The sequence below is a fragment of the Aquarana catesbeiana genome, linkage group LG02, assembly GCF_042186555.1.
Source record: "Aquarana catesbeiana isolate 2022-GZ linkage group LG02, ASM4218655v1, whole genome shotgun sequence".
NCBI classification, from domain to species: domain Eukaryota; kingdom Metazoa; phylum Chordata; class Amphibia; order Anura; family Ranidae; genus Aquarana; species Aquarana catesbeiana.
The window spans coordinates 450,239,742-450,262,711 of NC_133325.1; the positions used below are offsets into that span (position 1 = coordinate 450,239,742).

The window sequence follows — 22,970 nt, forward strand, 5'->3', positions numbered from 1 at the left end:
CAGCTCTGTCTATAGCAGGGGAGGAGACCTGAAAATTCTCTACTGCAATTTCACTTTCACCTACAGATTTCTTTTCCCACTCACACCCTGTGACTGGATAGTGAAATGAAAAGCAGCACACTTATGAGCTCATCTCTCTATCACTGCTCTCTCCTGCTATCAGCATGTTACATACACTGCAGTACACCCTATTGACTCCTTGTGCTGCTTACCCTACCCCTCTCTGAGCTCTGCTGTACAAACTGTAAACTACAAGGCTGAGACCAGATCAAGTTTAGCTCTAGCTCTGGGGCCTTCCAGAAACAGATGCAATTATTTTAAGGTCGCGTGACACTTACATTGCACACTGCTGAACTTCATTCAACGCACAGGATTTTGGATTATTTTGGATTTCATAGTAAAGAGGGTGAGTACTTACTGTATGGAACTTATGCCGCGTACACACGGTCGGACTTTTCGTCTACAAAAGTCCGACAGCCTGTCCGACAGACTTCCTGCGGACTTTCGGCGGACTTGCAGCAGACTTTCTAACGAACGGACTTGCCTACACACGACCACACAAAAGTCCGACGGATTCGTACGTGATGACGTACACCGGACTAAAATAAGGAAGTTCATAGCCAGTAGCCAATAGCTGCCCTAGCATGGGTTTTTGTCCGTCGGACTAGCACACAGACGAGCGGATTTCGGGGTCCGTCGTAGTTACGACGTAAAGATTTGAAGCATGTTTCAAATCTAAAGTCCGTCGGATTTGAGGCTGAAAAAGTCTGCTGAAAGTCCGGAGAAGCCCACACACGATCGGATTACCAGCCAGCTTTAGTCCGTCGGCGTCCGTTGGACTTTTGTAGACGAAAAGTCCGACCGTGTGTACGCGGCATAAGACTTTTAATGTATTATTAATATTATTATTGGAAGATAATATTGATTTATTTTTTACTTTGACATTATACAAAAAGGTAACGAGATCAGTAACATTAATTCCCAGTGAAATAATTTTAATTCCGGGTTGTAATGAAATGACAGTACACAAAGGATGAAAATAGAAGGCACTATAACAATCTAAAATATCCTAAAGTGTTTTTAGAAGGACAGGGGGCATTGAAGACCTTGACTGTAAGGATAGATTAAATAAACTGAATTTACTCACCCATGAGAAGAATAGGGGTACGCTCTCAGTTTAGTCCAAACACAAGATCGGACCAAATTTTGCTTATTTGGGCATTTCTCTGAACGTTGGGCTCTTAGCTTGTTCAGCAAGAGCTAAACAACATACATAGTAGCATTTTTCTACTGCTACTATATATGACAGTTTTCTTCTTGAAATGTCAATGGTTGAAAGGACACATCAGGTGCCTGCACTTGCCATGTCCTTACTAAGCAGTGACACCATCTAGCCCAAGTCATATGCTAGCTGGAAATTACCATCCATGTAAAAAAAAAAAAATATATGGCCAAAGACACTGACCAAATATGACCATATTTGGTCAATGTCATTATTGGGTATAGTCCGCCTCCTTGTTTACTTATTGAGTCAGGGACATTCTCAGCGAGTGTAGCAACAGGATTAGACGTTTCAGATGGTCAGTGAGCTTTTTCGGTGAGTCGATGGGCATCATCATGGTTGATAAGGATCTGTCTTACTGGGCGATGTAATTGATGATGAATTTACATAGTAGGGCATTTTTGGGAGATTTTTATTTTCCAATAAGAGATTTGTCAAAAAGCACGTGTCTTTATTTGCCATTTAAATGTTTTGTGAATAAGTAGGGGCAGTATCCCTTACTCATTCCCGTAGAAGGCCCCCTTATTTTTAAAGGGGTTTTCTAGCTTCCAATAAGCACCCATTCCTACATACTCCCACAACCAGCAGGTCAGGATTGTGGGGAAAAGGTAACTGTCCTCCTCAACAAGGGGACAAATTGCTTTACCCCCTGGCAGGGCACCCTTTATGTTTAAGGCATGTCGCCTGGTATGGTTCAGAAGGGGGATGTATGATCATCCCTCCCTCCTGGCCTGCAGGAAACCCCATGCTTTTTTTTATTTACTGTATGTGGTTCCCCCTAAAATCCATACCAGACTCGAAAGGCCTGATGTTTTTTTGTTTACCATGTGGGGTTCCCCCTTTAATATCTATACCAGACCCTAATTAAGGATAAGGGGCTAGTATAGCAATTTAAACTGCATTTTTTTGTCTTTGCAAATGTTCATTTTGCTGCAGTAGGCTGTATAGATAGAACAGATGTGTCATTTCACAGGGAGGTTAAGGGCATCACCTATTTCAAGAAATATGCCAGTTTAAATCTTGCCCATTAATTATTATTGGGCGCGAGCATTATTATTGCTCGCTCCCAAGCTGGCTCTGGGTGTCCACTGACAAAGAGCGCAGCTTGGCCCCACCCCCCCATTCTCTCCTCATTGGCTGTGACTGACAGCAGCATGAGCCAATGGCTCCCACTGCTTTCTTTCTGTCCAGTGAAGGAGAGAGACTCTCCTCTTATGCGCATCCCTGAATCAAGATTGGGCTCAGATAAGTATTAAGATGGGGCTGGAGGGGGAGCTCCAATCAGAAGGCTTTTTTTTATCTTAATGCATAGAATGCCTTTAGAACACCTTTAAGGTTTCAGTGCACCTATCTTAATTCTGTATGGCCTTCACTGTAATTCTGAGAATCCAGGGTTAATATTCAGTATTTGTTAGACAAGTCTGATACTTTCTTTCCCAGCATCCTCAGGGTGATTTGTTGCCATGGTAACTCATGCCAGAGGTGTGCTATGAGAATAGTGCATCAAATGGACATTGTTAGAAAAGTACCCCATGGAGACAGACAGATACAAAGAACTCCGCAGTATATCACCGTCCGCTCACATTGCCATTCATTATCTCTGCATTTGTATTCCCCTATACAGAGTTCCCTTTACATCCCCATTTTATTGGTATCCAACTGCAAAAGAAATGTTTGCATTATATAACATTATATTTTATATCCTCTTACATGGAGTTATTTTGCTTTACACCAAGGTACCTTGAACTGCATGTTATTAAAGCTCTCTGTTCTACAACTGTAAGCACGCTATTATACTTCCCTGTGTGTCCTTAGAAAAAGTAACCTGGTGTGTGATTATACCTTACTGCGTATTAGTATTTGACTCTATTACTACATTGCTTTCCATATCACCATGGATCCACATATTTTGTTATTACACAAAATTCAATTACCATGATTGCATTTCATTCTGTTAGTAGATTATACATCCTTTATATAAAAAAATATTTTCCACCTATTGCAGAAAGAAAAATACAACCTTTTAATCATATTTCTGCCTCAATAACTAAAGTTGCCACTTGATCTACTAAATAATATTGATCCTGTTTCCACCTGTCCTGATTCTTACCTCTATTTAAAAAAGGGGGATGGTAAAAGGAAGGTATTAATGAACATTTTGGCATATGAAAAAAAGGCAAAATTTATAAACAAATAATAAACAGATGGTTCAGGATCATCAACACTTTTAACATCTTTAGAATTGTACCCCAAAGTCTCATTGATTCTAGACTGATGACACAATAACACATGAGTGGTAACTCCATATAAAATATCTAGTACAATCTGATAGGCTGAATTAATTAAAAATTAAGAATTAAAACTTATTAGGCTGCCAAGCATCGTATTTATTTAAAATTATAGTACAATTATGTGTGCAGGGTATCCATGGTATACAATTCTTTATATACTGTAATACTTCATAGAATAAGATATACAGTACCTTGCAAAAGTATTCACCCCCTTGGCTTTATACCTATTTTGCTACATTACAGCCTTTAGTTCAATGTTTTTTTTAATCTGAAATATATGTGATGGATCAGAACACCATAGTCTAAGTTGGTGAAGTAAAATTAGAAAAATATATGCATAAAACTTTTTTTCAGAAAAAAAAAAAACTGATAATTGGCATGTGCGTATGTATTCACCCCCTTTGTTATGAAGCCCATAAAAAGCTCTGGTGCAACCAATTACCTTCAGAAGTCACATAATTATTGAAATGATGTCCACCTGTGTGCAATCTAAGTGTCACATGATCTCTCATTACATATACACACCTTTTTGAAAGGCCCCAGAGGCTGCAACACCTAAGCAAGAGGCACCACTAACCAAACACTGCTATGAAGACCAAGGAACTCTCCAAACAAGTAAGGGACAATGTTGTTGAGAAGTACAAGTCAGGGTTAGGTTATAAAAAAATATCCAAATCTTTGATGAGCCCTAGGAGCACCATTAAATCTATCATAACCAAATGGAAAGAACATGGCACAACAGCAAACCTGCAAAGAGACGGCCGCACACCAAAACTCACGTACCGGGCAAGGAGGGCATTAATCAGAGAGGCTGCACAGAGACCTAAGGTAACCCTGGAGGGGCTGCAGAGTTCCACCGCAAAGACTGGAATAGCTGTACATAGGACGACAATAAGCCATATGTTCCATAGAGTTGGGCTTTATGGCAGAGTGGCCAGAAGAAAGCCATTACTTTCAGCAAAAAACAAATTGGCACATTTTGAGTTTGCGAAAAGGCATGTGGGAGACTACCAAAATGTATGGAGGAAGGTGCTCTGGTCTGATGAGACTAAAATTGAACTTTTTTGGCCATCAAAGAAAACGCTATGTCTGGCACAAACCCAACACATCACATCACCCAAAGAACACCATCCCCACAGTGAAACATTGTGGTGGCAGCATCATGCTGCGGGGATGTTTTTCACCTCAGAGTTGAGGGAAAGATGTATGGTGCTAAATACAGGGCTATTCTTGAGTAAAACCTGTACCACTCTATGTGTGATTTGAGGCTAGGACGGAGGTTCACCTTCCAGCAGGACAATGACCCCAAACACACTGCTAAAGCAACACTTGAGTGGTTTAAGGGGAAACATATAAATGTGTTGGAATGGCCTAGTCAAAGCCCAGAGCTCAATCCAATAGAAAATCTGTGGTCAGACTTAAAGATTGCTGTTCACAAGCGCAAACCATCCAACTTGAAGGAGCTAGAGCAGTTTTGCAAGGAGGAATGGGCAAAAATCCCGGCGGTAAGATGTGGCAAGCTCAAAGAAACTTATCCAAAGCAAGTTGAAACTGTGATAGCCGCAAAAGGTGGCTCTACAAAGTATTGACTTTAGGGGGTGAATAGTTATGCACATTGACTTTTTCTGTTATTTTGTCATATTTGTTGTTTGCTTCACAAAAAAAAAGTTGTGGACATGTTCTGTAATTTAAATGTTGCAAATCCTCAAACAATCCATGTTAATTCCAGGTTGTGAGGCAACAAAACATGAAAAATGCCAAGGGGGTGAATACTTTTGCAAGGCACTGTACAGTACAGTAACATAAGTCACACACTGTATGGCAAATTAAACAAAACAGAAAGAACATTAGTGGGCCTATGCCATTTCATTTTGGGGGCAAAAGTGGTTTTCAGGTACCTTTTCCGAGGCCAAGATGCTGAGAGAGGCTCCCCTTGCGGCTAAGCGCAGTATACCCCTGAAGGTGGTACAGGAAGTATAGGGGTCAAAGAAGCACGGGTTGCCAGCAGGTTGAGAAGGCTTGAGCTGATGATCACTTGGAGACTTTGCTTGAGAAGACAACAAGGAGTATTCCGGACACTTAGTAAAAGCCTGGCTGAGGATAGAACACAAGAGAGCAGATTGGAGGCTGTGGTGAGGCTAGCTGAGGGTCAATCACAGGTAAGTGATAAGCAAAGTCCGTGAGCCAAGCTGGGGTCAAACACTGGTAATCAGGCAGGTGCAAGTATAGAAAAGTCCGTGAGCCAAGCCAGAGGTCAAACGCCGAAGAGGAGATCAGAGCAGGTCAGGAGGCAAGCCGAGGTCACAACAGGAATCACTTGGAAGTATAACACAGGTTCAGGAACAGGGAAGAGCTGAAGACAATCCAGCAACTTGGGTCAGACAGAGGCAGCCTTATATAGGCCAGCAGGGGGAACCATCTGTCACATGATGCGCCTATGGCGCCCATTTCTTCTACTGGCAAGATTGCCAGTACTTCCACGGCCTATTCCCTGACACTATTTCTCTGACAGTGCCCCCCCAAGGTGCAGCCTCTGGATGCCCAAATGAGACATCTTTCTTGGATGTTTGTTGTGGAAGGCTTGTATAAGACGTGGAGCATGCACATTGCTGGAGGGCTCCCAGGAATTATCTTCTGGGGGATACCTCTTCCATGTGATGAGGTATTGTACTAGATTCTCCTTCTTTTGCAGTCCATAATGGCTTCCACTTCAAACTCCGCCTCACCTTCTACCAGAACTGGAGGTGGTGGTAGTTCTTCCCTCCTGGGAAAGGGACTTGGGACCACCGGTTTTAGTAGCGAGACATGAAAAACTGGGCAACACTTGTAAGAGGCAGGTAGTGATAATTCAAAGGCCACCGGATTTATTACTCTCTTGATAGGCCAAATTAATTTTGGTCCTAATTTCCGTGATGGGCAGGAGATTTTAAGATTTACAGCAGACAGCCATACTTCATCTCCTACTTTGAAAACGGTGTTGTCTCTTCTTTTCTTGTCGTGGTATTTATTATAGTTTTCTTGGGCCTGTTGCATGGCTTTCTGGAGTTGCTGGTAATTGGTCTGGATGAAGTTTATCCGATCTTGGACCGCAGGTACTGAAGCTTCTGGTATGGAACCCATAATTTGCCCAAAAGGGGGATTGATTGGTGGCAGCATGCAAGGAATTATTATAGGCAAACTCTGCACACGGAAGAAGGGACACCCAGTCGTCTTGATAGCAGGTACAAAAACACTGTAGGTATTGCTCCAAGGTTTGATTTGTCCTTTCTGTCTGGCCATTGCTCTGTGGGTGGTATGCTGATGAAAGAGATACTTCTATTGCCAAGGATTTGCAAAGATCTCTCCAAAACCTGGAAGCAAATTGTACTGCTCTGTCGGAAATGTTGTAGGGAACCCCATGCAATCTAACGATCTCTTTCAACAAAATATTTGCTGTGTCTGGGGCAGAGGGTGTGCCAACCATTGGTAAAAAATGTGCCATCTTTGAGAGGCGGTCCACTACTACCAGGATGGTAGTGAATCCCTCGGAAGGAGGTAAGTCTACAATAAAGTCCATAGAGATCTTCCTCCAGGGCTGTTCTGGACTGGGCAAAGGCCGTAATAGACCCCAGGACTTGGCATTGAGCCCCTTTGTTGCGTTGGCACGTGGTACAGGAACTGACATAATTCTTACAATCTTGCTTCCAACTGGGCCACCAAAAGGAGCGCTGTATAAGGTCTGATGTTTTCTGTACCCTGAAATGACCTGCAAGCTTGTGGTCATGGAAGGTTCTCAAGACTTGGAGTTTCACTTGTTGAGGAATGAAAATCTTGTCCTAAAACCATAGCAACCCATCTTGATTCTTCAGGAAGGTGACTTCAGGTTCAGTGCACTGGCTGGAGGCTTGTCTGATTGCTGTCTTCAGATCAGGTTGGATGAGCAAAAAGTTTTGTGCAGATAAAATGGTACTGGGCTTAGTTGTCTCAGGGGCATCTGGAAACATTCGGAAAAGGGCGTCAGCTTTCCCATTCTTGGAGCCTGGTCAGTAAGAAATATGAAAGTTGAACCTGGAGAAAAATAGCGCCCATCGAGATTGTCGGGGTCTTAAGCGTTTCGCTCTTCTGAGGTACTCCAGGTTCTTATGATCCGTGAAAATCATGATAGGGTGAGCAGCTCCCTCCAGCAAATACCTCCATGCCTCCAAAGTTAATTTGATGGTCAATAATTCCTGGTTGCCCATGTCATAATTCCTCTCTGGAGGAGTCATCTCCTGAGAGGCAAAGGCTACAGGGTGGAGAGCCTTAGGTCCATGGCGTTGGGACAAGATTGCTCCTGTAAATTTATCAAAGGCTATTTGCGCCTCTTGAGACCACTAAAACAGGAACAGCTGACTAGTCAACTGGGTAATGGGAGAAATGATAGTGGAAAACCCCCTCACGAATCTCCGATAGAAATTAGCGAAGCCCACGAATCGCTGGACACCTTTTTTTTCTACAGGGGCTGGCCATTCCAGAATTGCCTTTACTTTTTGTAGGTCCTTTGCAATTCCTTCATTGGATATAACAAGTCCCAAAAACTGTATGACTGTTTTCTCAAAGTCGCACTTTTCTGCCTTAGTGTAAAGTCCGTGTTCCCTGAGAGTTGCAAGTACTTTCTTTACATGGGTTCGGTGGAGTTCCAATGTGGCAGAAAAAATGAGGATGTCACCTAGATAGACGATGACAAAGTTGTCAAGGAATTCTCGAAAAATATCGTATAGGTAGCTGGAGCTTTGCATAATCCAAATGGCATAACAAGGTATTCAAAATGACCAAATAGGTCATCTGAAAACCATCTTCCACTCATTTCCCTCTCGAATTCAAACAAGATTGTAGGCTCCACGTAGATCCAGCGTAGTAAAGATCCGAGCAGTTCGGAATCTCTGTAAGAGTTCTGGGACAAGAGGGAGCAGGTAACGATTTTTAATGGTGATCTTATTAAGACCTCTATAATCCATACAAAGTCTGAGAGTACATCTTTCTTCTCAACAAAGAATTTACCAGCTCCAGCTGGGGAAGAAGAAGGACGGATGAACCCTTTTTCAAGGTTTTCATTGATATATTCTCGATAAGGCCTCCAACTCGATTTCTGACAGAGGGAATATCCGGCCAAACGGAATCTCAGTTCCTGGTAGCAGTTCAATTGGACAGTCATAAGCTCAATGGGATGGAAGATTGTTGGCTTTTTTCTTATCAAAAACATCTATAAATTCTTGGTAAGCCGTGGGGCCATTCTGATGAGTATTTGGTATTGACTGAACAGACAAAAAGTTTAGCCGAGTTGTTGGGAGCTGGGATAAAGCAATGCTGTAAACAATAGACAGAGGAAAAGGATATTTCTTTCTTGATCTAATTTATTTGAGGATTATGGGCCTGTAGCCACGGAAGTCCCAGAATGATGGGGACTTCCACGGCCTATTCCTTGACACTATTTTTCTGACAGTGGTTTTGCTTGGGTAAACAACTGCACAGTAAAATCTGTACATGTTTACTGTTTTACTTGCCAAAAGATTCATAACTGGTTCAGCCATTCTTGTTTTTAAACACCTTAGTCCTACTTCACAGCGAGATGGATGATATACCTATGTCTTGGTTGAAAAGTGTAAGCTCTTGCCAGGTAAAACCGTAAACATTAAAGTATGTATTTGAAATATGTATTTATCTGTAACATATCAACTCTGAATCATAATGTAAAAAATAATATTATGAAAGCAATTTATATTTTTAGTTTGTTGTAACTGTCAAACTTTAACCCTGCCTACTTGTCAGCTTGTTCCGCTGTGTAAGCCGATTATCAAAGTAAACCACCATTTATTGTGGAGCTATGAGAGTGAATCCTGCAGATACAGTATATTCCATTTACCCTCAGGATCACTGCATAAATAAGTATTTTATTGAAAATAATCCATCAAATACAAGTCAAGAGCAACCAATACTGACCTGACTGGGTTTAGTTGTATTACATAGACACTGTCAGGAGTGGCCAGAACACCTGAGTGCTCTAAAATATACCTATTTCCAGGATCTATTGTTTTGTATGCCTAGCCCTGACCTTTATCATAGCCTAAATGTCACTACTGATTGATTACTACAATGAGCAGCCTTAATGGTTAATATTAGGAAGGGAATAGGTGGGGCCAGGCTCCCAACCCAATTGACTCAGAAAGTGTGTGTATTTCAGAGACCTCAGACATTGTGAACACTCAATGTGCTTAAACTCAACATGCTATGCAGAACACAGAAGTGGCTGTTTTGTATTAACACCTCTATTACACATTTCAGACTTGCTTTACTTAGAGATGAGAGCATTTTAAAAATTAGACAAATACATTTGTACTTAAGGAAGCATAATAGTTTGTGGTCTCATTTGATCTGATTTGTTAATCTAGCTGATGGTCGTCATGGAAGGCATCATATAACCACATGTGGGCCAAAAATCAGAAGTTTGAAATTCCTTTGAAAGCACTTGAAAATTCTGAGTTTGAAAGTGTTCTGTTTGCTTCTGTGTTTAACCACTTGCTACCCTGGCCAATTTTGACATTTCTCTCCTATATGTAAAAATCATATTTTTTTTTGCTAGAAAATTACACAGAACCCCCAAACATTATATTTGCTTTTTTAGCAGAGACCCTAGAGAATAATTTTTCAAACACGTATTTTTGGGGGAAAAAAAGTTCCATGCATTAAAAAAAAAAAAACAGTATAGTTAGCCCAATTTTTTTGTATAATGTGAAAAATTATGTTATGGCGAGTAAATAGATACCTAACATGTCACACTTCAAAATTGCACACGCTTGTGGAATGGTGCCAAAGTTCGGTACTTGAAAATCCCCATAGGCGGCACTTTAAAATGTTTTACAATTTACATTTTTGAGTTACAGAGGAGGTGCTAGAATTATTGCTCTTGCGCTAACGTTCGCAGTGATACCTCACATGTGTGGTTTTAACGCCGTTTACATATGTGGGTGTGACTTACGTATGTGTTTGCTTCTGTGAGCGAGCACACGGGGACAGGGGCGCTTTATTTTTATTTTTTTTATTGTTCATTTTACTTTATTTCCCAGCCAAGGCGGTGGCATTTTTTCAGCCTCTGCACAATCATAGAGACTCAGGGGACCATCTGGTCCACTGGAAATCTCTATGATCAACATCAGGCGCCAGTGGATCCCTCCTCTGGCTGAACAGCCGCTATGATTGTTCTTATGGTGCAGGAAATCGCCGGCTCTAAAAGAAGATATCTGAATGATAATGATACCTGTAGCTGTAAGCATCATTCAGATATTACCACTCAAAGTCCACAACGTCATATGATGTTGGTGGGTGGCAAGCGGTTAATGAGTAGAGAGTAGGACAGACAGGTTATAGTGGGGTAGGCTTCAAGGAACCAAAAGCCCTCCATCATTCCAATACATAAAACATTAGAGACATCTTGCAACAGAAGGTATTTACATGTCATCATTTCCATCACAAATCAAGTGGTTAATTCTGCAAGGTATACTGGGCACTATTGATGGCAAGCTAACCTGAAACAACTTCATGGACTAAAGTATAAATAGTTTTATAACATTATCTTCAGTATATCTGTGCTACAAACCATTGGTTGTAGATGTACAGTTGGGCCAGGTCATGATTTAAACTATGCTTATATAAAGTATAAATGTCTTATATTTTGGATTTGTTGTGGAAGTGATATGTAAACACCTTATTTTTTAAGAAGGCACCGCTGAGCTCTACAAATAAAAGAAAACACCAAATAAAACGTTTTTTGAAGTATATTTGGGTCATACTAGACAATAATGAACTTGATCATTCTGAGTCAAACATGATGGACTACTAAAGAAAGATAGTTACACTTGAAAACATTCCACGGTCTTATGGTTATTGTTCATTCTGAAAGCACATGTATTATATATTGCCAGTATTTCCCCCTAGGATTCGATAAGGCATGAATAGGTTAGTTGACTTACACTTATAAAGCACATTGAAGCCGAAGAAGAAGAAGAGGTTATCAAGATCTTAAAGTAAGGAACATGGAAGAATAGTCATTATGTGAGTCATATTTTTATTTGTAAATACACTGAGAAAAATTATAAACGCAACACTTTTGTGTTTGCTCCTATATATCATGAGCTGAACTGAAAGATCTACAACTTTTTCTATGTACACAAAAGGCCTATTTCTCTCAAATATTGTTCACAAATCTGTCTAAATCTGTGTTAGTGAGCACTTCTCCTTTGCAGAGATAATCCATCCACCTCACAGGTGTGGCATATCCAGATGCTGATTAGTCAGCATGATTATTGCACAGGTGTGCCTTAGGCTGGCCACAATAAAAGGCCACTCTAAAATTTGGAATTTTATCACACAGCACAATGCCACAGATGTTTCAAGTTTAGAGGGAGCGTGCAATTGGCATGCTGACTGCAGTAATGTCCACCAGAGCTGTTGCCCTTGAATTGAATGTACATTTCTCTACCATAAGCCATCTCCAAAGGCGTTTCAAAAAGTGTTCACTAACAGATTTAGACAGATTTGAGAACAATATTTGAGACAATAGGCCTTTTGTGTACATAGAAAAAGTCGTAGATCTTTAAGTTCAGCTCATGATAAAAAGGGGCAAACACAAAAGTGTTGCGTTTATAATTTTGCTCAGTGTATGTATTGTATTGGTTTCATATGGTCATTTTTAATTCTGGAGAGAAAATCAAAACTCATTTTATCAAAAGGGAAAAATTAATCTCTTTTTCATAATGAGGAATTCATTGTTTTTTTTTAGGATATGTGCAAAACAGCAGTTTAACCCTAGATTTTGTCTTTTGGATTAGTAGACCCAAAGCCCTTTTATCTCCTCATTAAACTGTCCCATTTACTGAATCCAAAACCACCTAACTTTTGCTTATTCTGTAATGAATGTAACACTGGCATAAACAGAATACAGAAGAGCACACACTCCACCGGAGCACTAAAAATTTAAAATAAATCAACTGTATATAGTTTATATAGTGGTTTTGTAAAATGTAATGTTTGGGCCTTGCCTGGGGTTAGTAAATCAATCCGATCACATGCAAGGACATTGAAAGAGACATTAACCTGCACATGCTTAGAAGATGGAAGTCAGAAGAGCTTCACCTCATTCACTAAGCTAAAGGATAATTTCCTTGCAAAGTAAATAGCCTATTTGCCTTTAGTCAATCAATTCCACTGACAGAAAGCAGATCATCTAGAGTGGAATGCAAAAATATCTTAGTCAGGACCTGCACAGGCCTGTTAATGAGACCAGTCATAGATGGCGAGCGTAAACTTTCATTGAGCAAGAGACACTTAATGCAGCCCTGTCGATAGCCTGTTGAAAAACAGTCTAGAATCAATACACATTTGTAAGTCTTGTTTTATTTGACCTGAAACTGCCCTTTTATACATCTCAAGCTCTCAAGTCTATCCATAATTCATAATTCTTACTGCAATGAAGATGCATTCTTAAAAAATAAATACACAAATATATAGGAATATACCAATTAGTTAGATATCAAACATATCTATATTACTAGGTTCAGTAGGCTGATGGAGTGCATTGAATCTCCTGGGCAATACATGCATTCTATTTATCCAATGTTTGATCACTGACAAATTATAATTTAATTCAGTGCAATTATTTGTTGGGTGGTAGATTGGGAAACATGGTCGGATGGAAATATTTATAATTGTAGACTAGTTTGCATTGAGGGAGAGTCTGTTGGAGCATAATAAAACACTTAAACTTATGTTACTTCTTTAAATGTCCTTCTTAGGGACCAGAAAAGATCGCTGCATTTACAGCTCAGCAGTTCTCACCACCATCAAAATTATGAAGGGTTGCCAGTATTTATGTGAGCCAATGACTCTGATGCCTCAGACTGCGTGAAACCAAAGACTTGGCAAACTCATTAAATTGATATTTTAAATTTTTAAGCTGAATCTCTGAATGCTCTAAATGTGAGCAAATTTGAAGAAAACTGCATATTTCCAAAAGCAAAATAATAGTAATATATACAAAACAACACAGTAGTGGATATACATTACATGTTTGGGACAGCCAAGACTCGTCTATTGAATGTGTGCCAGTATTCCTGTTTAAAGTGCACTTTATGCACAGTATGCACTTTCCTTTAAGTCAAGAAATTTAACGGGCCTATTTGGTAATGTACTGATTACCACATTGCTGTGGTGCTATTCATTGTGAATGGCACCCCAATGAACCTTACAAATGCATGTGCATTGCAACACACCGCAGCGAAATAGCACACCCAGTGTTCTGTACATTACACTGTACTGTGGGAAATGCAACCTGCTCCCTTTTTTAATGTGTTGTGATGCATTTCATTCTAGTCATTTTGAATGTTCTGTTCAATGCACCACAACACAACATATGGGAACATGTGACAACGCCAGTGTTGCAGTGCACAGCTCTGCAGTGCACAACTTTTCACATGAATGTTCCCTAAATGATTGCGTCTTATTTAAGTCACATCAACTTAAGAAGCCCCATCGCCAATGTTTATAAATGTTAAACAGTTACAGGGAATAAACTTAAAACACAACTGTCGAAGAAATAGGTATGCTGACTATTTACTAAACAACCTCTATTTTTAAGTCTGAACTGCACTTTCCTGTTACAGGAAAATGTGCAGGAGGTTTAAATGTGACTGTGCAGTTCAGTAGGCACTAGAAAGAGACCCAGTGCATTTTGTAACGTCACAGATTTCTGCACTACAAGGCTGTCAGAGGACACTGATGGATGTGGCTCTTGTGCTGTGTACACACGACCGGACTTTCGACGGACTGAATCACGTCAGACTTTTCAACGGACATTTGACTGACTTTTCGACGGACTTCCATCGAATCGGACTTGTCTACACACAATCACACCAAAGTCTGACGGATTCGACCGTGATGACGTACGACCGGACTAGAATAAGGAAGTTCATAGCCAGTAGCCAATAGCTGCCCTAGCGTTGGTATTCGTCCGTTGGACTAGCATACAGACGAACGGATTTTACGACCGGACTCAAGTCCATCAGAAAGATTTGAAACATGTTCTAAATTTAAACTCCGTCACATTTTCGACAGAAAAGGTCAGCTGCAGGTCCGATGAAGCCCACAAACGATCGAATTGTCCGAAGGATTCGTTCCGTCGGACAAGTTTGGTCGAAAAGTCCGGCCGTGTGTACACGGCATTATTCAGTTATTCCAGCGTAGAGTACTTAAGTGTGAGGACAGGCATAATTTTCAATAATGTGTCTTAAGGCCTTTCTTAGCAGAAATATGTCAAATTATAACATACAAGTCTATAAAACAGACACAACAGTGAGAGACAACATATGGGCTTTGAGGTGATGTGCATCTAGAAACCATATGACATTTCCAATGTAACTTTTCTGCTTTTTCAGTGTAACTCCATCTCCTGTAACACATTAGGATTAATATTAAAATTGTACAGGTAAAAATTAACTGCCTTGGGAAATTAGAAATATAGGTACCTTCTGTCATCTTCCACTTGTACCCCTATAGAATGAAACTCTCTCCTGCTCTTTCCTTCTGTGTCTGAGTCTGAGATGGTCTCAACCTGCAGAAATTGAAAGCCGTTGAGTCATTCATCAATTGCATATACATTTTATGAAATACAGTATTTTCTGTCATAAAGTCATTTACGCTAAACCAGCCACTCCTTGCACAATATTTTAATGCAGAAATATCTAACAACTTTGAGAAACATAACAGCAAAATGATTTTTCACATTAGAAGATAAATTAATTGTAGTTACTTATAGGTCCACCATGCACCCCAAAACGATGCATTAAAAGACTTTTCCAATCTACCTATTATTAGTCATTACAACTAAGGTTGAGCCGAACACCCCCTGGCTCGGTTCGCACCAGAACTTGCGAACAGGCAAAAAATTCGGACGAACATGGGACACGAACATGAACAATCAAAAGTGCTCATTTTAAAGGATTATATGCAAGTTATTGTCATAAAAAGTGTTTGGGGACCCGGGTCCTGCCCCAGGGGATATGTATCAATGAAAAAAAGTTTTAAAAAGGGCCGTTTTTTCAGGAGCAGTGATTTTAATAATGCTTAAAGTGAAACAATAAAAACAAAACATTCCTTTAAATATCGTGCCTGGGGACTTGTCTATGGTATGCCTGTAAAGTACCACAGCAAAATGACATTTCTAAAGGAAAAAAAGTCATTTAAAACTGATCGCTGCTGTAATGAATTGTCGGGTCTCGGCAATATGGATAAAACTCATTGAAAAAAAATGGCATGGGTTCCCCCCAGTCTATCAGGCCCTTTGGGTCTGGTATGAATATTAAGGGGAACCCCGGACCAAAACTTTTTAAAAAATTGCGTGGGGGTCCCCCCAAAATCCACACAGGCCCATTCAGGTCTGATATGGATATTAAGGGGAAACCTGCGCCAAATTTGAAAAAAATGGCATAGTAGTCCCCCCAAAATCCATACCAGACCCTTAACGAGCATGCAACCTGGCAGGCCACAGGAAAAGGGGGGGACGAGAGAGTGGCCCCCTCCTCCTGAACCGTACCAGGCCACATGCCCTCAACATGGGGAGGGTGCTTTGGAGTAGCCCCCCAAAGAACCTTGTCCCCATGTTGATGGGGACAAGGGCCTCATCCCCACAACCCTTGCCCAGTGGTTGTGGGGGTCTGTGGGTGGCTGGCTTATTGGAATCTGGAAGCCCCCTTTAACAAGGGAACCCCCAGATTCCGGCCTCCCCCCCATGTGAATTGGTAACGGGTACATTGTACCCCTATCATTTCACAAAAAAAGTAGTAAAATGTAGTAAAAAAGACAGGAGATACTTTGGGACAAGACCTTTATTAAAAAATAAAAATGTCCCGCGATGTAGATCCATCACACGCCGCCCGACGGACCGGAAAAAGAAAAAAAAAGTCGCCATGGGAGGCTCCCGCCAAGTGATGCTTCTTCTTGGTGACAGCGGGTTTATTCCTGAGGGCGGGGCCACATAGTGATGTAAACAGATGACCCCGCCCCCCGCTGATGCCACAGGATGTCTGATGCCCCGTTTATGTCACCGAGTGGCTCCGCCCTCAGCTATATAACAGCTGTCACCAAGAAGCGTCACTCAGCGGGAGCCTCCCATGAAGGCAGAGCTGTTACGGCTTTTTTCTTTTTTCGGCTCGTCGGGTGGCGTGAGATGGATCTACATCGTGGGACATTTTTTTTTTTAAATAAAGGACTTGTCCCAAAGTGTCTCCTGTCTTTTTTACTATTTTTGACATTATCAATTCACATAGGGGGAGGCCAGGATCTGGGGTTCCCCTTGTTAAAGGGGGCTTCCAGATTCCAATAAGCCCCCCACCCGCAGACCCCCATAACCACCAGGCAAGGCTTGTGGGGATGAGACCCTTGTCCCTATCAACATGGGGACAAGGTGCTTTGGGGGCCTACTTCAAAGCACTCTCCCCATGTTGAGGGCATGTGGCCTGGTACGTTTCAGGAGGGGGGATGCTCTCTCGTTCCCCCCTCTTTTCCTGTGGCCTGCCAGGTTGCGTGCTCGGATAAGAGTCTGGTATGGATTTTGGGGGACCCCTACGCCATTTTTTTTATTTGGTGCAGGGTTCCCCTAAATATCCATACCAGACTTGAAGGGCCTGGTATGGATTTTGGGGGACCCCCATGCAATTTTTTTTTTAATTTTTGGTTCAGGGTTCCCCTTAATATTCATACCAGACCCAAAGGGCCTGGTAATGGAATGGGGGGAACCCATGCCGTTTTCTTCAATGAGTTTTATCTATATTGCCGAGACCCGACAATTCATTACAGTCATTCATTCGATCAGTTTGAAATTACTTTTTTTTCTTTAGAAATGTCATTTTGCCGTGGTACTGTTCTGAACACTGGAAAACTGCGCCACTTTACAGGCATACTATAGACACCCCCCAAGCATGATATATAAAGGAATATTTCATTTTTATTGTTTCGCATTAAGCATTATTAAAATCACTGCTCCCGAAAAACGGCCATTTTTAAAACTTTTTTTTGCATTGATACATGTCCCCTGGGGCAGGACCCGGGTCCCCAAACACTTTTTATGACCATAACTTACATATAAGCCTTTAAAATGAGCACTTTTGGTTTTTCATCTTAATGTCCCATAGAATTTAACGGGGTTCCGCATAATGTTCATTGTTCGCCGAACATCCGAACAACCAAAGTTCAGCCTGAACTTATGCTTGGGGCGAACCACTCGCCCATCCCTTATAATAACCAACTATGCACAAAACTGATAGGAAGCCAACACCAAAAAGGGAGTAAACTTTGACAGAAAACTGTTGGTCACACAGAACTGCTAGTGATGGGTTTAAAGCTGTAAAAAGAAAATAATATAATGTTGCAAAGCTCCAATTCTCCGATTCAGTTAGAATAAGGATGATGACTAATGCATGGAAATTAGTTTTCAACGATTTATATTTGAGAAAATGAAATGTACTGAATTCAAAACTGAAAGTCTTGCACAAGTAAAAGTAAAGGAATATAAACTCGTAATAACAATTCTACAAGACATAAAGTGGGAGGGGAATGGATAATTCCAAACAGGTGATCATAGAATACAATACAGTGGTGGTAATAGCAAGGAATTAGAGACAGGCTTCCTGCTGCATACTATATAGAAACTGGCTGTGCTGGACTTCGTGCTGGCAAATAAAAGAATATGCATATTACATCTAAATGGATGGATAAGGAATATTACTATTATTTGCATTTATATGCCTAACAAGAACATGTAGAGGGAAAGTGAAGGACGATTTTTACAACACATTTGAAGCTGTAAATGCAGGAAAGTCAAAGCATGATAGTAGTGGGAGATTGAGATATAGGGATGCACTGACAGGAAAAATGTAAGAATGCAACTGTAAGAAAAGCCTGCATGAAGAGAGTATTATTAATTATATAGATAGTAGTAGTCATATTCAGATGTACATACTTCATTGGTTCTAATGAGTGTCAGGAACATAAATGAAAAAAATTGTGAAAGCGCACAGTACTATTTAAGCAGTGTCCTCAGTGAGTTATAATTATAGATTGGCAGCTGGTATATGCGCAAGAGTCACCGATCCACAAGAAATGTGGAGGTGCAATAAATCCAGCAGCAGAATAGAGGGTATCCATATACTAGAACAATGAGATTATACATTTATTAGATATGAAAAACAAATTAGCTACTCACAATCTTTTGCAAAGGAATAATGTATTTGAGGCCAGAAGAAGACTCTTGGTGGTAGCCTGCATGCCGAGGCCAGTGGTGGGGCTAGAGTACAGTTGTTGGTGTCTGTCAGTTCATCTAACAGGACTTACTCCAAGGATCTCAGGGAAAGTGGCCACCTCTGTATCCTGATCGCACCTCTGGGAGAAAGGGGGCTAGGTGATGCGGTTCAAAGATATATTCATTGTTTTCAAGGAGACAGTGATTGACATTTCTCCTGATATGTTTTGATTATGTCCTGTCAGAAGAACTGACAGCCACCAACAACAACTGCACTCCAGCCCCTCCACTGGCCATGGTGTGGGGGCTGCTATTGTCTGCCTTCTTCTGGGTATGCGTCATCCCTTTGCAAGATTGTGAGTTGCCAATTTGTTTATATATCCGGTGAATATACCATTTTGTTGTCTGAAATCTGTGAGCCCTGATCTTTCTCTTATATTGTGTCAGGAACCCCAGCATGGGTAACTTAGACATCTTAACCCAGTCAATGAGTTTTGAGATATATTTTCAGCACTAAGTAGAACGGGAGAAGCTTCTTGGATTAGTAGTGAACCCTCTTAAAACATTACAAATCCAGCTAAATGTGACTATCTACTACTACTAGCTATACAATGACCTGGATAACTGAAAAACATTCACAGACATAATATCTATGATGACAAAGCCATTGATTTCCCAATCAATTGTAGCTGATAATTAGCAGCACAATTTTCCCCCAGGAAACTTTACACAAAAAGACAAAAGGATCACGTCAGGGTGACAAGAAAGACAGTTCCCATGATGACAGACTGCAAATAAAAGTCACGAATCCAGGATGTGCACAGTTGTAGGGGAGCAGATTGAGATTCAGATCACTACATGGCACAGACCACAAATAGCAGTAATTAGATGAAGAAAAGCAGGCGAATATTAGGATATGATGTGGAAAATTAAAAGAAGATGATGCATGAGTGGCATTCAAAGAAGCAATAGAAGATTAATAAAAGATCCTGTGAAAAAGTAATACATTAAAAGAGGAGTAGGCAGCTGATGGGAGATGATGGACGAATACAGCATTGGAAGAAACATTTTAAAGAACTTTTCAACAAGGGCAGAAATGAAAAAAAATATTAATACTGTAAAGAATATGCAGATAATATTAGAGAAGAGATGAAATAAAGAGTAAGGGGATGTGCAATTCCATCAACAATGAGAGAATTTGAAGAAGCAATACAGTCTATGAAGAACAACAAAGCAGCAAGAAAACAAAAAAATTACCATTGAGATATTAATTGGGTATGTCAATTTGTTAGAAAAAAGTTTACAGGGTGCAATGAAAAAACATTAAATTTTAACATTTCCATAAAAAAGGAATAACCAATCCTGAAAGAAAATTAAACTGCATTCAAATACATTAAACAGTTCTTTCTTTTCTGTGTCAAAATATTGTTTTTTGACAAAAGATCATTTGAAACAACTAAATCCATAATCAGGAATCCTGCCTATATGGCCAGCATTTAAATCTGTGAAAGTGGAAACTCCTGCGCTGTCGGGGGGGGGGGGGGGGGGCTATGCTAAAAGGACACTGCTGCAACACCTAAGTACTGATCCAAGGCAGGACAAATGGGACAAAAGTGGGGGAAGATGGTAGATGCGCTGTGATGAAGGGGGGGGGGGGGAGGGAAGCTACAAAGATGACTAAAGTGGCAAAGTGAACTAAAAAAAGCAGAAATGGGCCAATGCATGAATAGATCCTACATGCTAAAAGAACATGGTGGGGATGCAGTGCAGTGCAACGTAGCTAATCAACATGACATGTTGCGGGCAGACAAAGCCTAATATATAAAGGTAATCGTGAAACAGTGACTGCTTGAATATAGCAAACCAAAAATGCATATACCAACACAAATAGGGTGAATAATGACACGATGCAAAAAAAAAAATATATATATATATATAATGCAAGAAAAATATATGTGGGCTAGTGCCCCATTAGCAAAAACGTGCCAAATCCTGGTGAACTACAAGTGACAAATCCCTAGGACAAACATGAATATTAGTTCTATCATCCAGTCCAAAAAGCAAAAACACGTGATGAGAAACACAAAATAAGTCCAATCGTGAAGGGAGGGGGGATCTTCAGTGAGGACACCTCCGTGTTTGCAAGCCACTTACCTTACAGCTGTAAGGTGTACAGCCTGTGTTGCAAATGACCCGCAGGTGTAGACGTTCCGTGTATACAGGCAGTGACAATGATGAACATGCCAAGCGAAATATAAAAAATAAAAAGTATACAGCATGTAAAATAACTCTGCAATGACCACAGTGGAGGGGGGGCAAGACACACACAGGGGGAGGTTGCACTCACTTTCATGAAGTGAGTGTGGGCATCAATCCATGAGCGCCGAGCTCGTATGCCTCCAGGAGTGTCACCAATCTGGAATCTGTCCCTGCTGGAATCTGGACTGCTTTTTGGACTGGATGATAGAACTAATATTCATGTTTGTCCTAGGGATTTGTCACTTGTAGTTCACCAGGATCTGGCACGTTTTTGCTAATGGGGCACTAGCCCACATATATTTTTCTTGCATTATATATATATTTATTTATTTTTTTTGCATCGTGTCATTATTCACCCTATTTGTGTTGGTATATGCATTTTTGTTTTGCTATATTCAAGCAGTCACTGTTTCACGATTACCTTTATATATTAACAACAAGGAGAGGGGCGCCTCTGAGTATAAATCATAAATACATTTTATTAAAACAACAATATCCACTCACATGGAAGTTGGAGAAGTTGCATTAGGGTCAGTTGGCTGGGCTGGAGAGATGCGGTGGAACTACAGGTCACAGCGGTTCCTGCAGGGCATGCCAGGTCCAAAGAGGATTAGTTCTTGCAGCCAGGTTCAGTCTCTTGCAGCGAACAGTCCAACACAAATCCTGCTGGGTTGGGAGCCAGGTTATGTCCCAGATGCACAGATAGGGGTTCCAGGGAAGGAAGGGAGAGATGTGTAGGACGCCAGAGCATCCGTTCAGCCGTGCTGCTGCTCACTGATAGAATGGTGTGAAGCCTCTAGGAAGGGAAAAAGGCCGGCCGAGCCGAAGATCTCTAGCGAGGCTTGGAGAGCAAGTACAGCTTGACAAAGGAATGCGGCCATTCGTCCACCAATGGCAAGCCTATTCTGAAACGCGTTGCATGCGTGTGACGTCATCACCGGGCGCCACGCTGTACTTGCTCTCCAAGCCTCGCTAGAGATCTTCGGCTCGGCCGGCCTTTTTCCCTTCCTAGAGGCTTCACACCATTCTATCAGTGAGCAGCAGCACGGCTGAACGGATGCTCTGGCGTCCTACACATCTCTCCCTTCCTTCCCTGGAACCCCTATCTGTGCATCTGGGACATAACCTGGCTCCCAACCCAGCAGGATTTGTGTTGGACTGTTCGCTGCAAGAGACTGAACCTGGCTGCAAGAACTAATCCTCTTTGGACCTGGCATGCCCTGCAGGAACCGCTGTGACCTGTAGTTCCACCGCATCTCTCCAGCCCAGCCAACTGACCCTAATGCAACTTCTCCAACTTCCATGTGAGTGGATATTGTTGTTTTAATAAAATGTATTTATGATTTATACTCAGAGGCGCCCCTCTCCTTGTTGTTTGTTTTAGCTTGCTGGACCCTGCTTTTGGTTCCTTTGGTGGCCGCCCTGACTGACCTCTTGTATATACTCCCAGTATATATGCATGAACTTACACATGCATTTTTACAGTTTTCAGTTTCTGGACTAATCGGTTTTACTTTCAAGGTAACTGTGCTTTGCGCCTTTTTACTTGTATTACCTTTATATATTAGGCTTTGTCTGCCCGCAACATATCATGTTGATCAGCTACGTTGCACTGCACTGCATCCCCACCATGTTCTTTTAGCATGTAGGATCTATTCATGCATTGGCCCGTTTCTGCTTTTTTTAGTTCACTTTGCCACTTTAGTCATCTTTGTAGCTCCCCCCCCCCCCCCCCCCCTCATCACAGCGCAACTACCATCTTCCCCCAGCATTTAAATCTGTTCTCTGGGGTAATGTAAGAAGTGGAACTATGCTTTGACCACAAGGGTTAAAT

The 22,970-nt window shown here is 41.2% G+C and overlaps 1 protein-coding gene across 6 annotated transcripts in view; it reads right to left on the reverse strand.

Annotated features, from left to right (window-relative positions):
- DLGAP3 (DLG associated protein 3) overlaps positions 1-22,970 on the reverse strand; it is a 623,552-nt gene that overhangs the window by 92,804 nt on the left and 507,778 nt on the right. For all 6 annotated transcript variants that reach the window (XM_073615583.1, XM_073615577.1, XM_073615578.1 and 3 more), the window contains one exon: positions 15,108-15,193. In XM_073615583.1, coding sequence (XP_073471684.1) covers positions 15,108-15,193 — 86 coding nt within the window. The remainder of the gene's footprint in view (positions 1-15,107; positions 15,194-22,970) is intronic.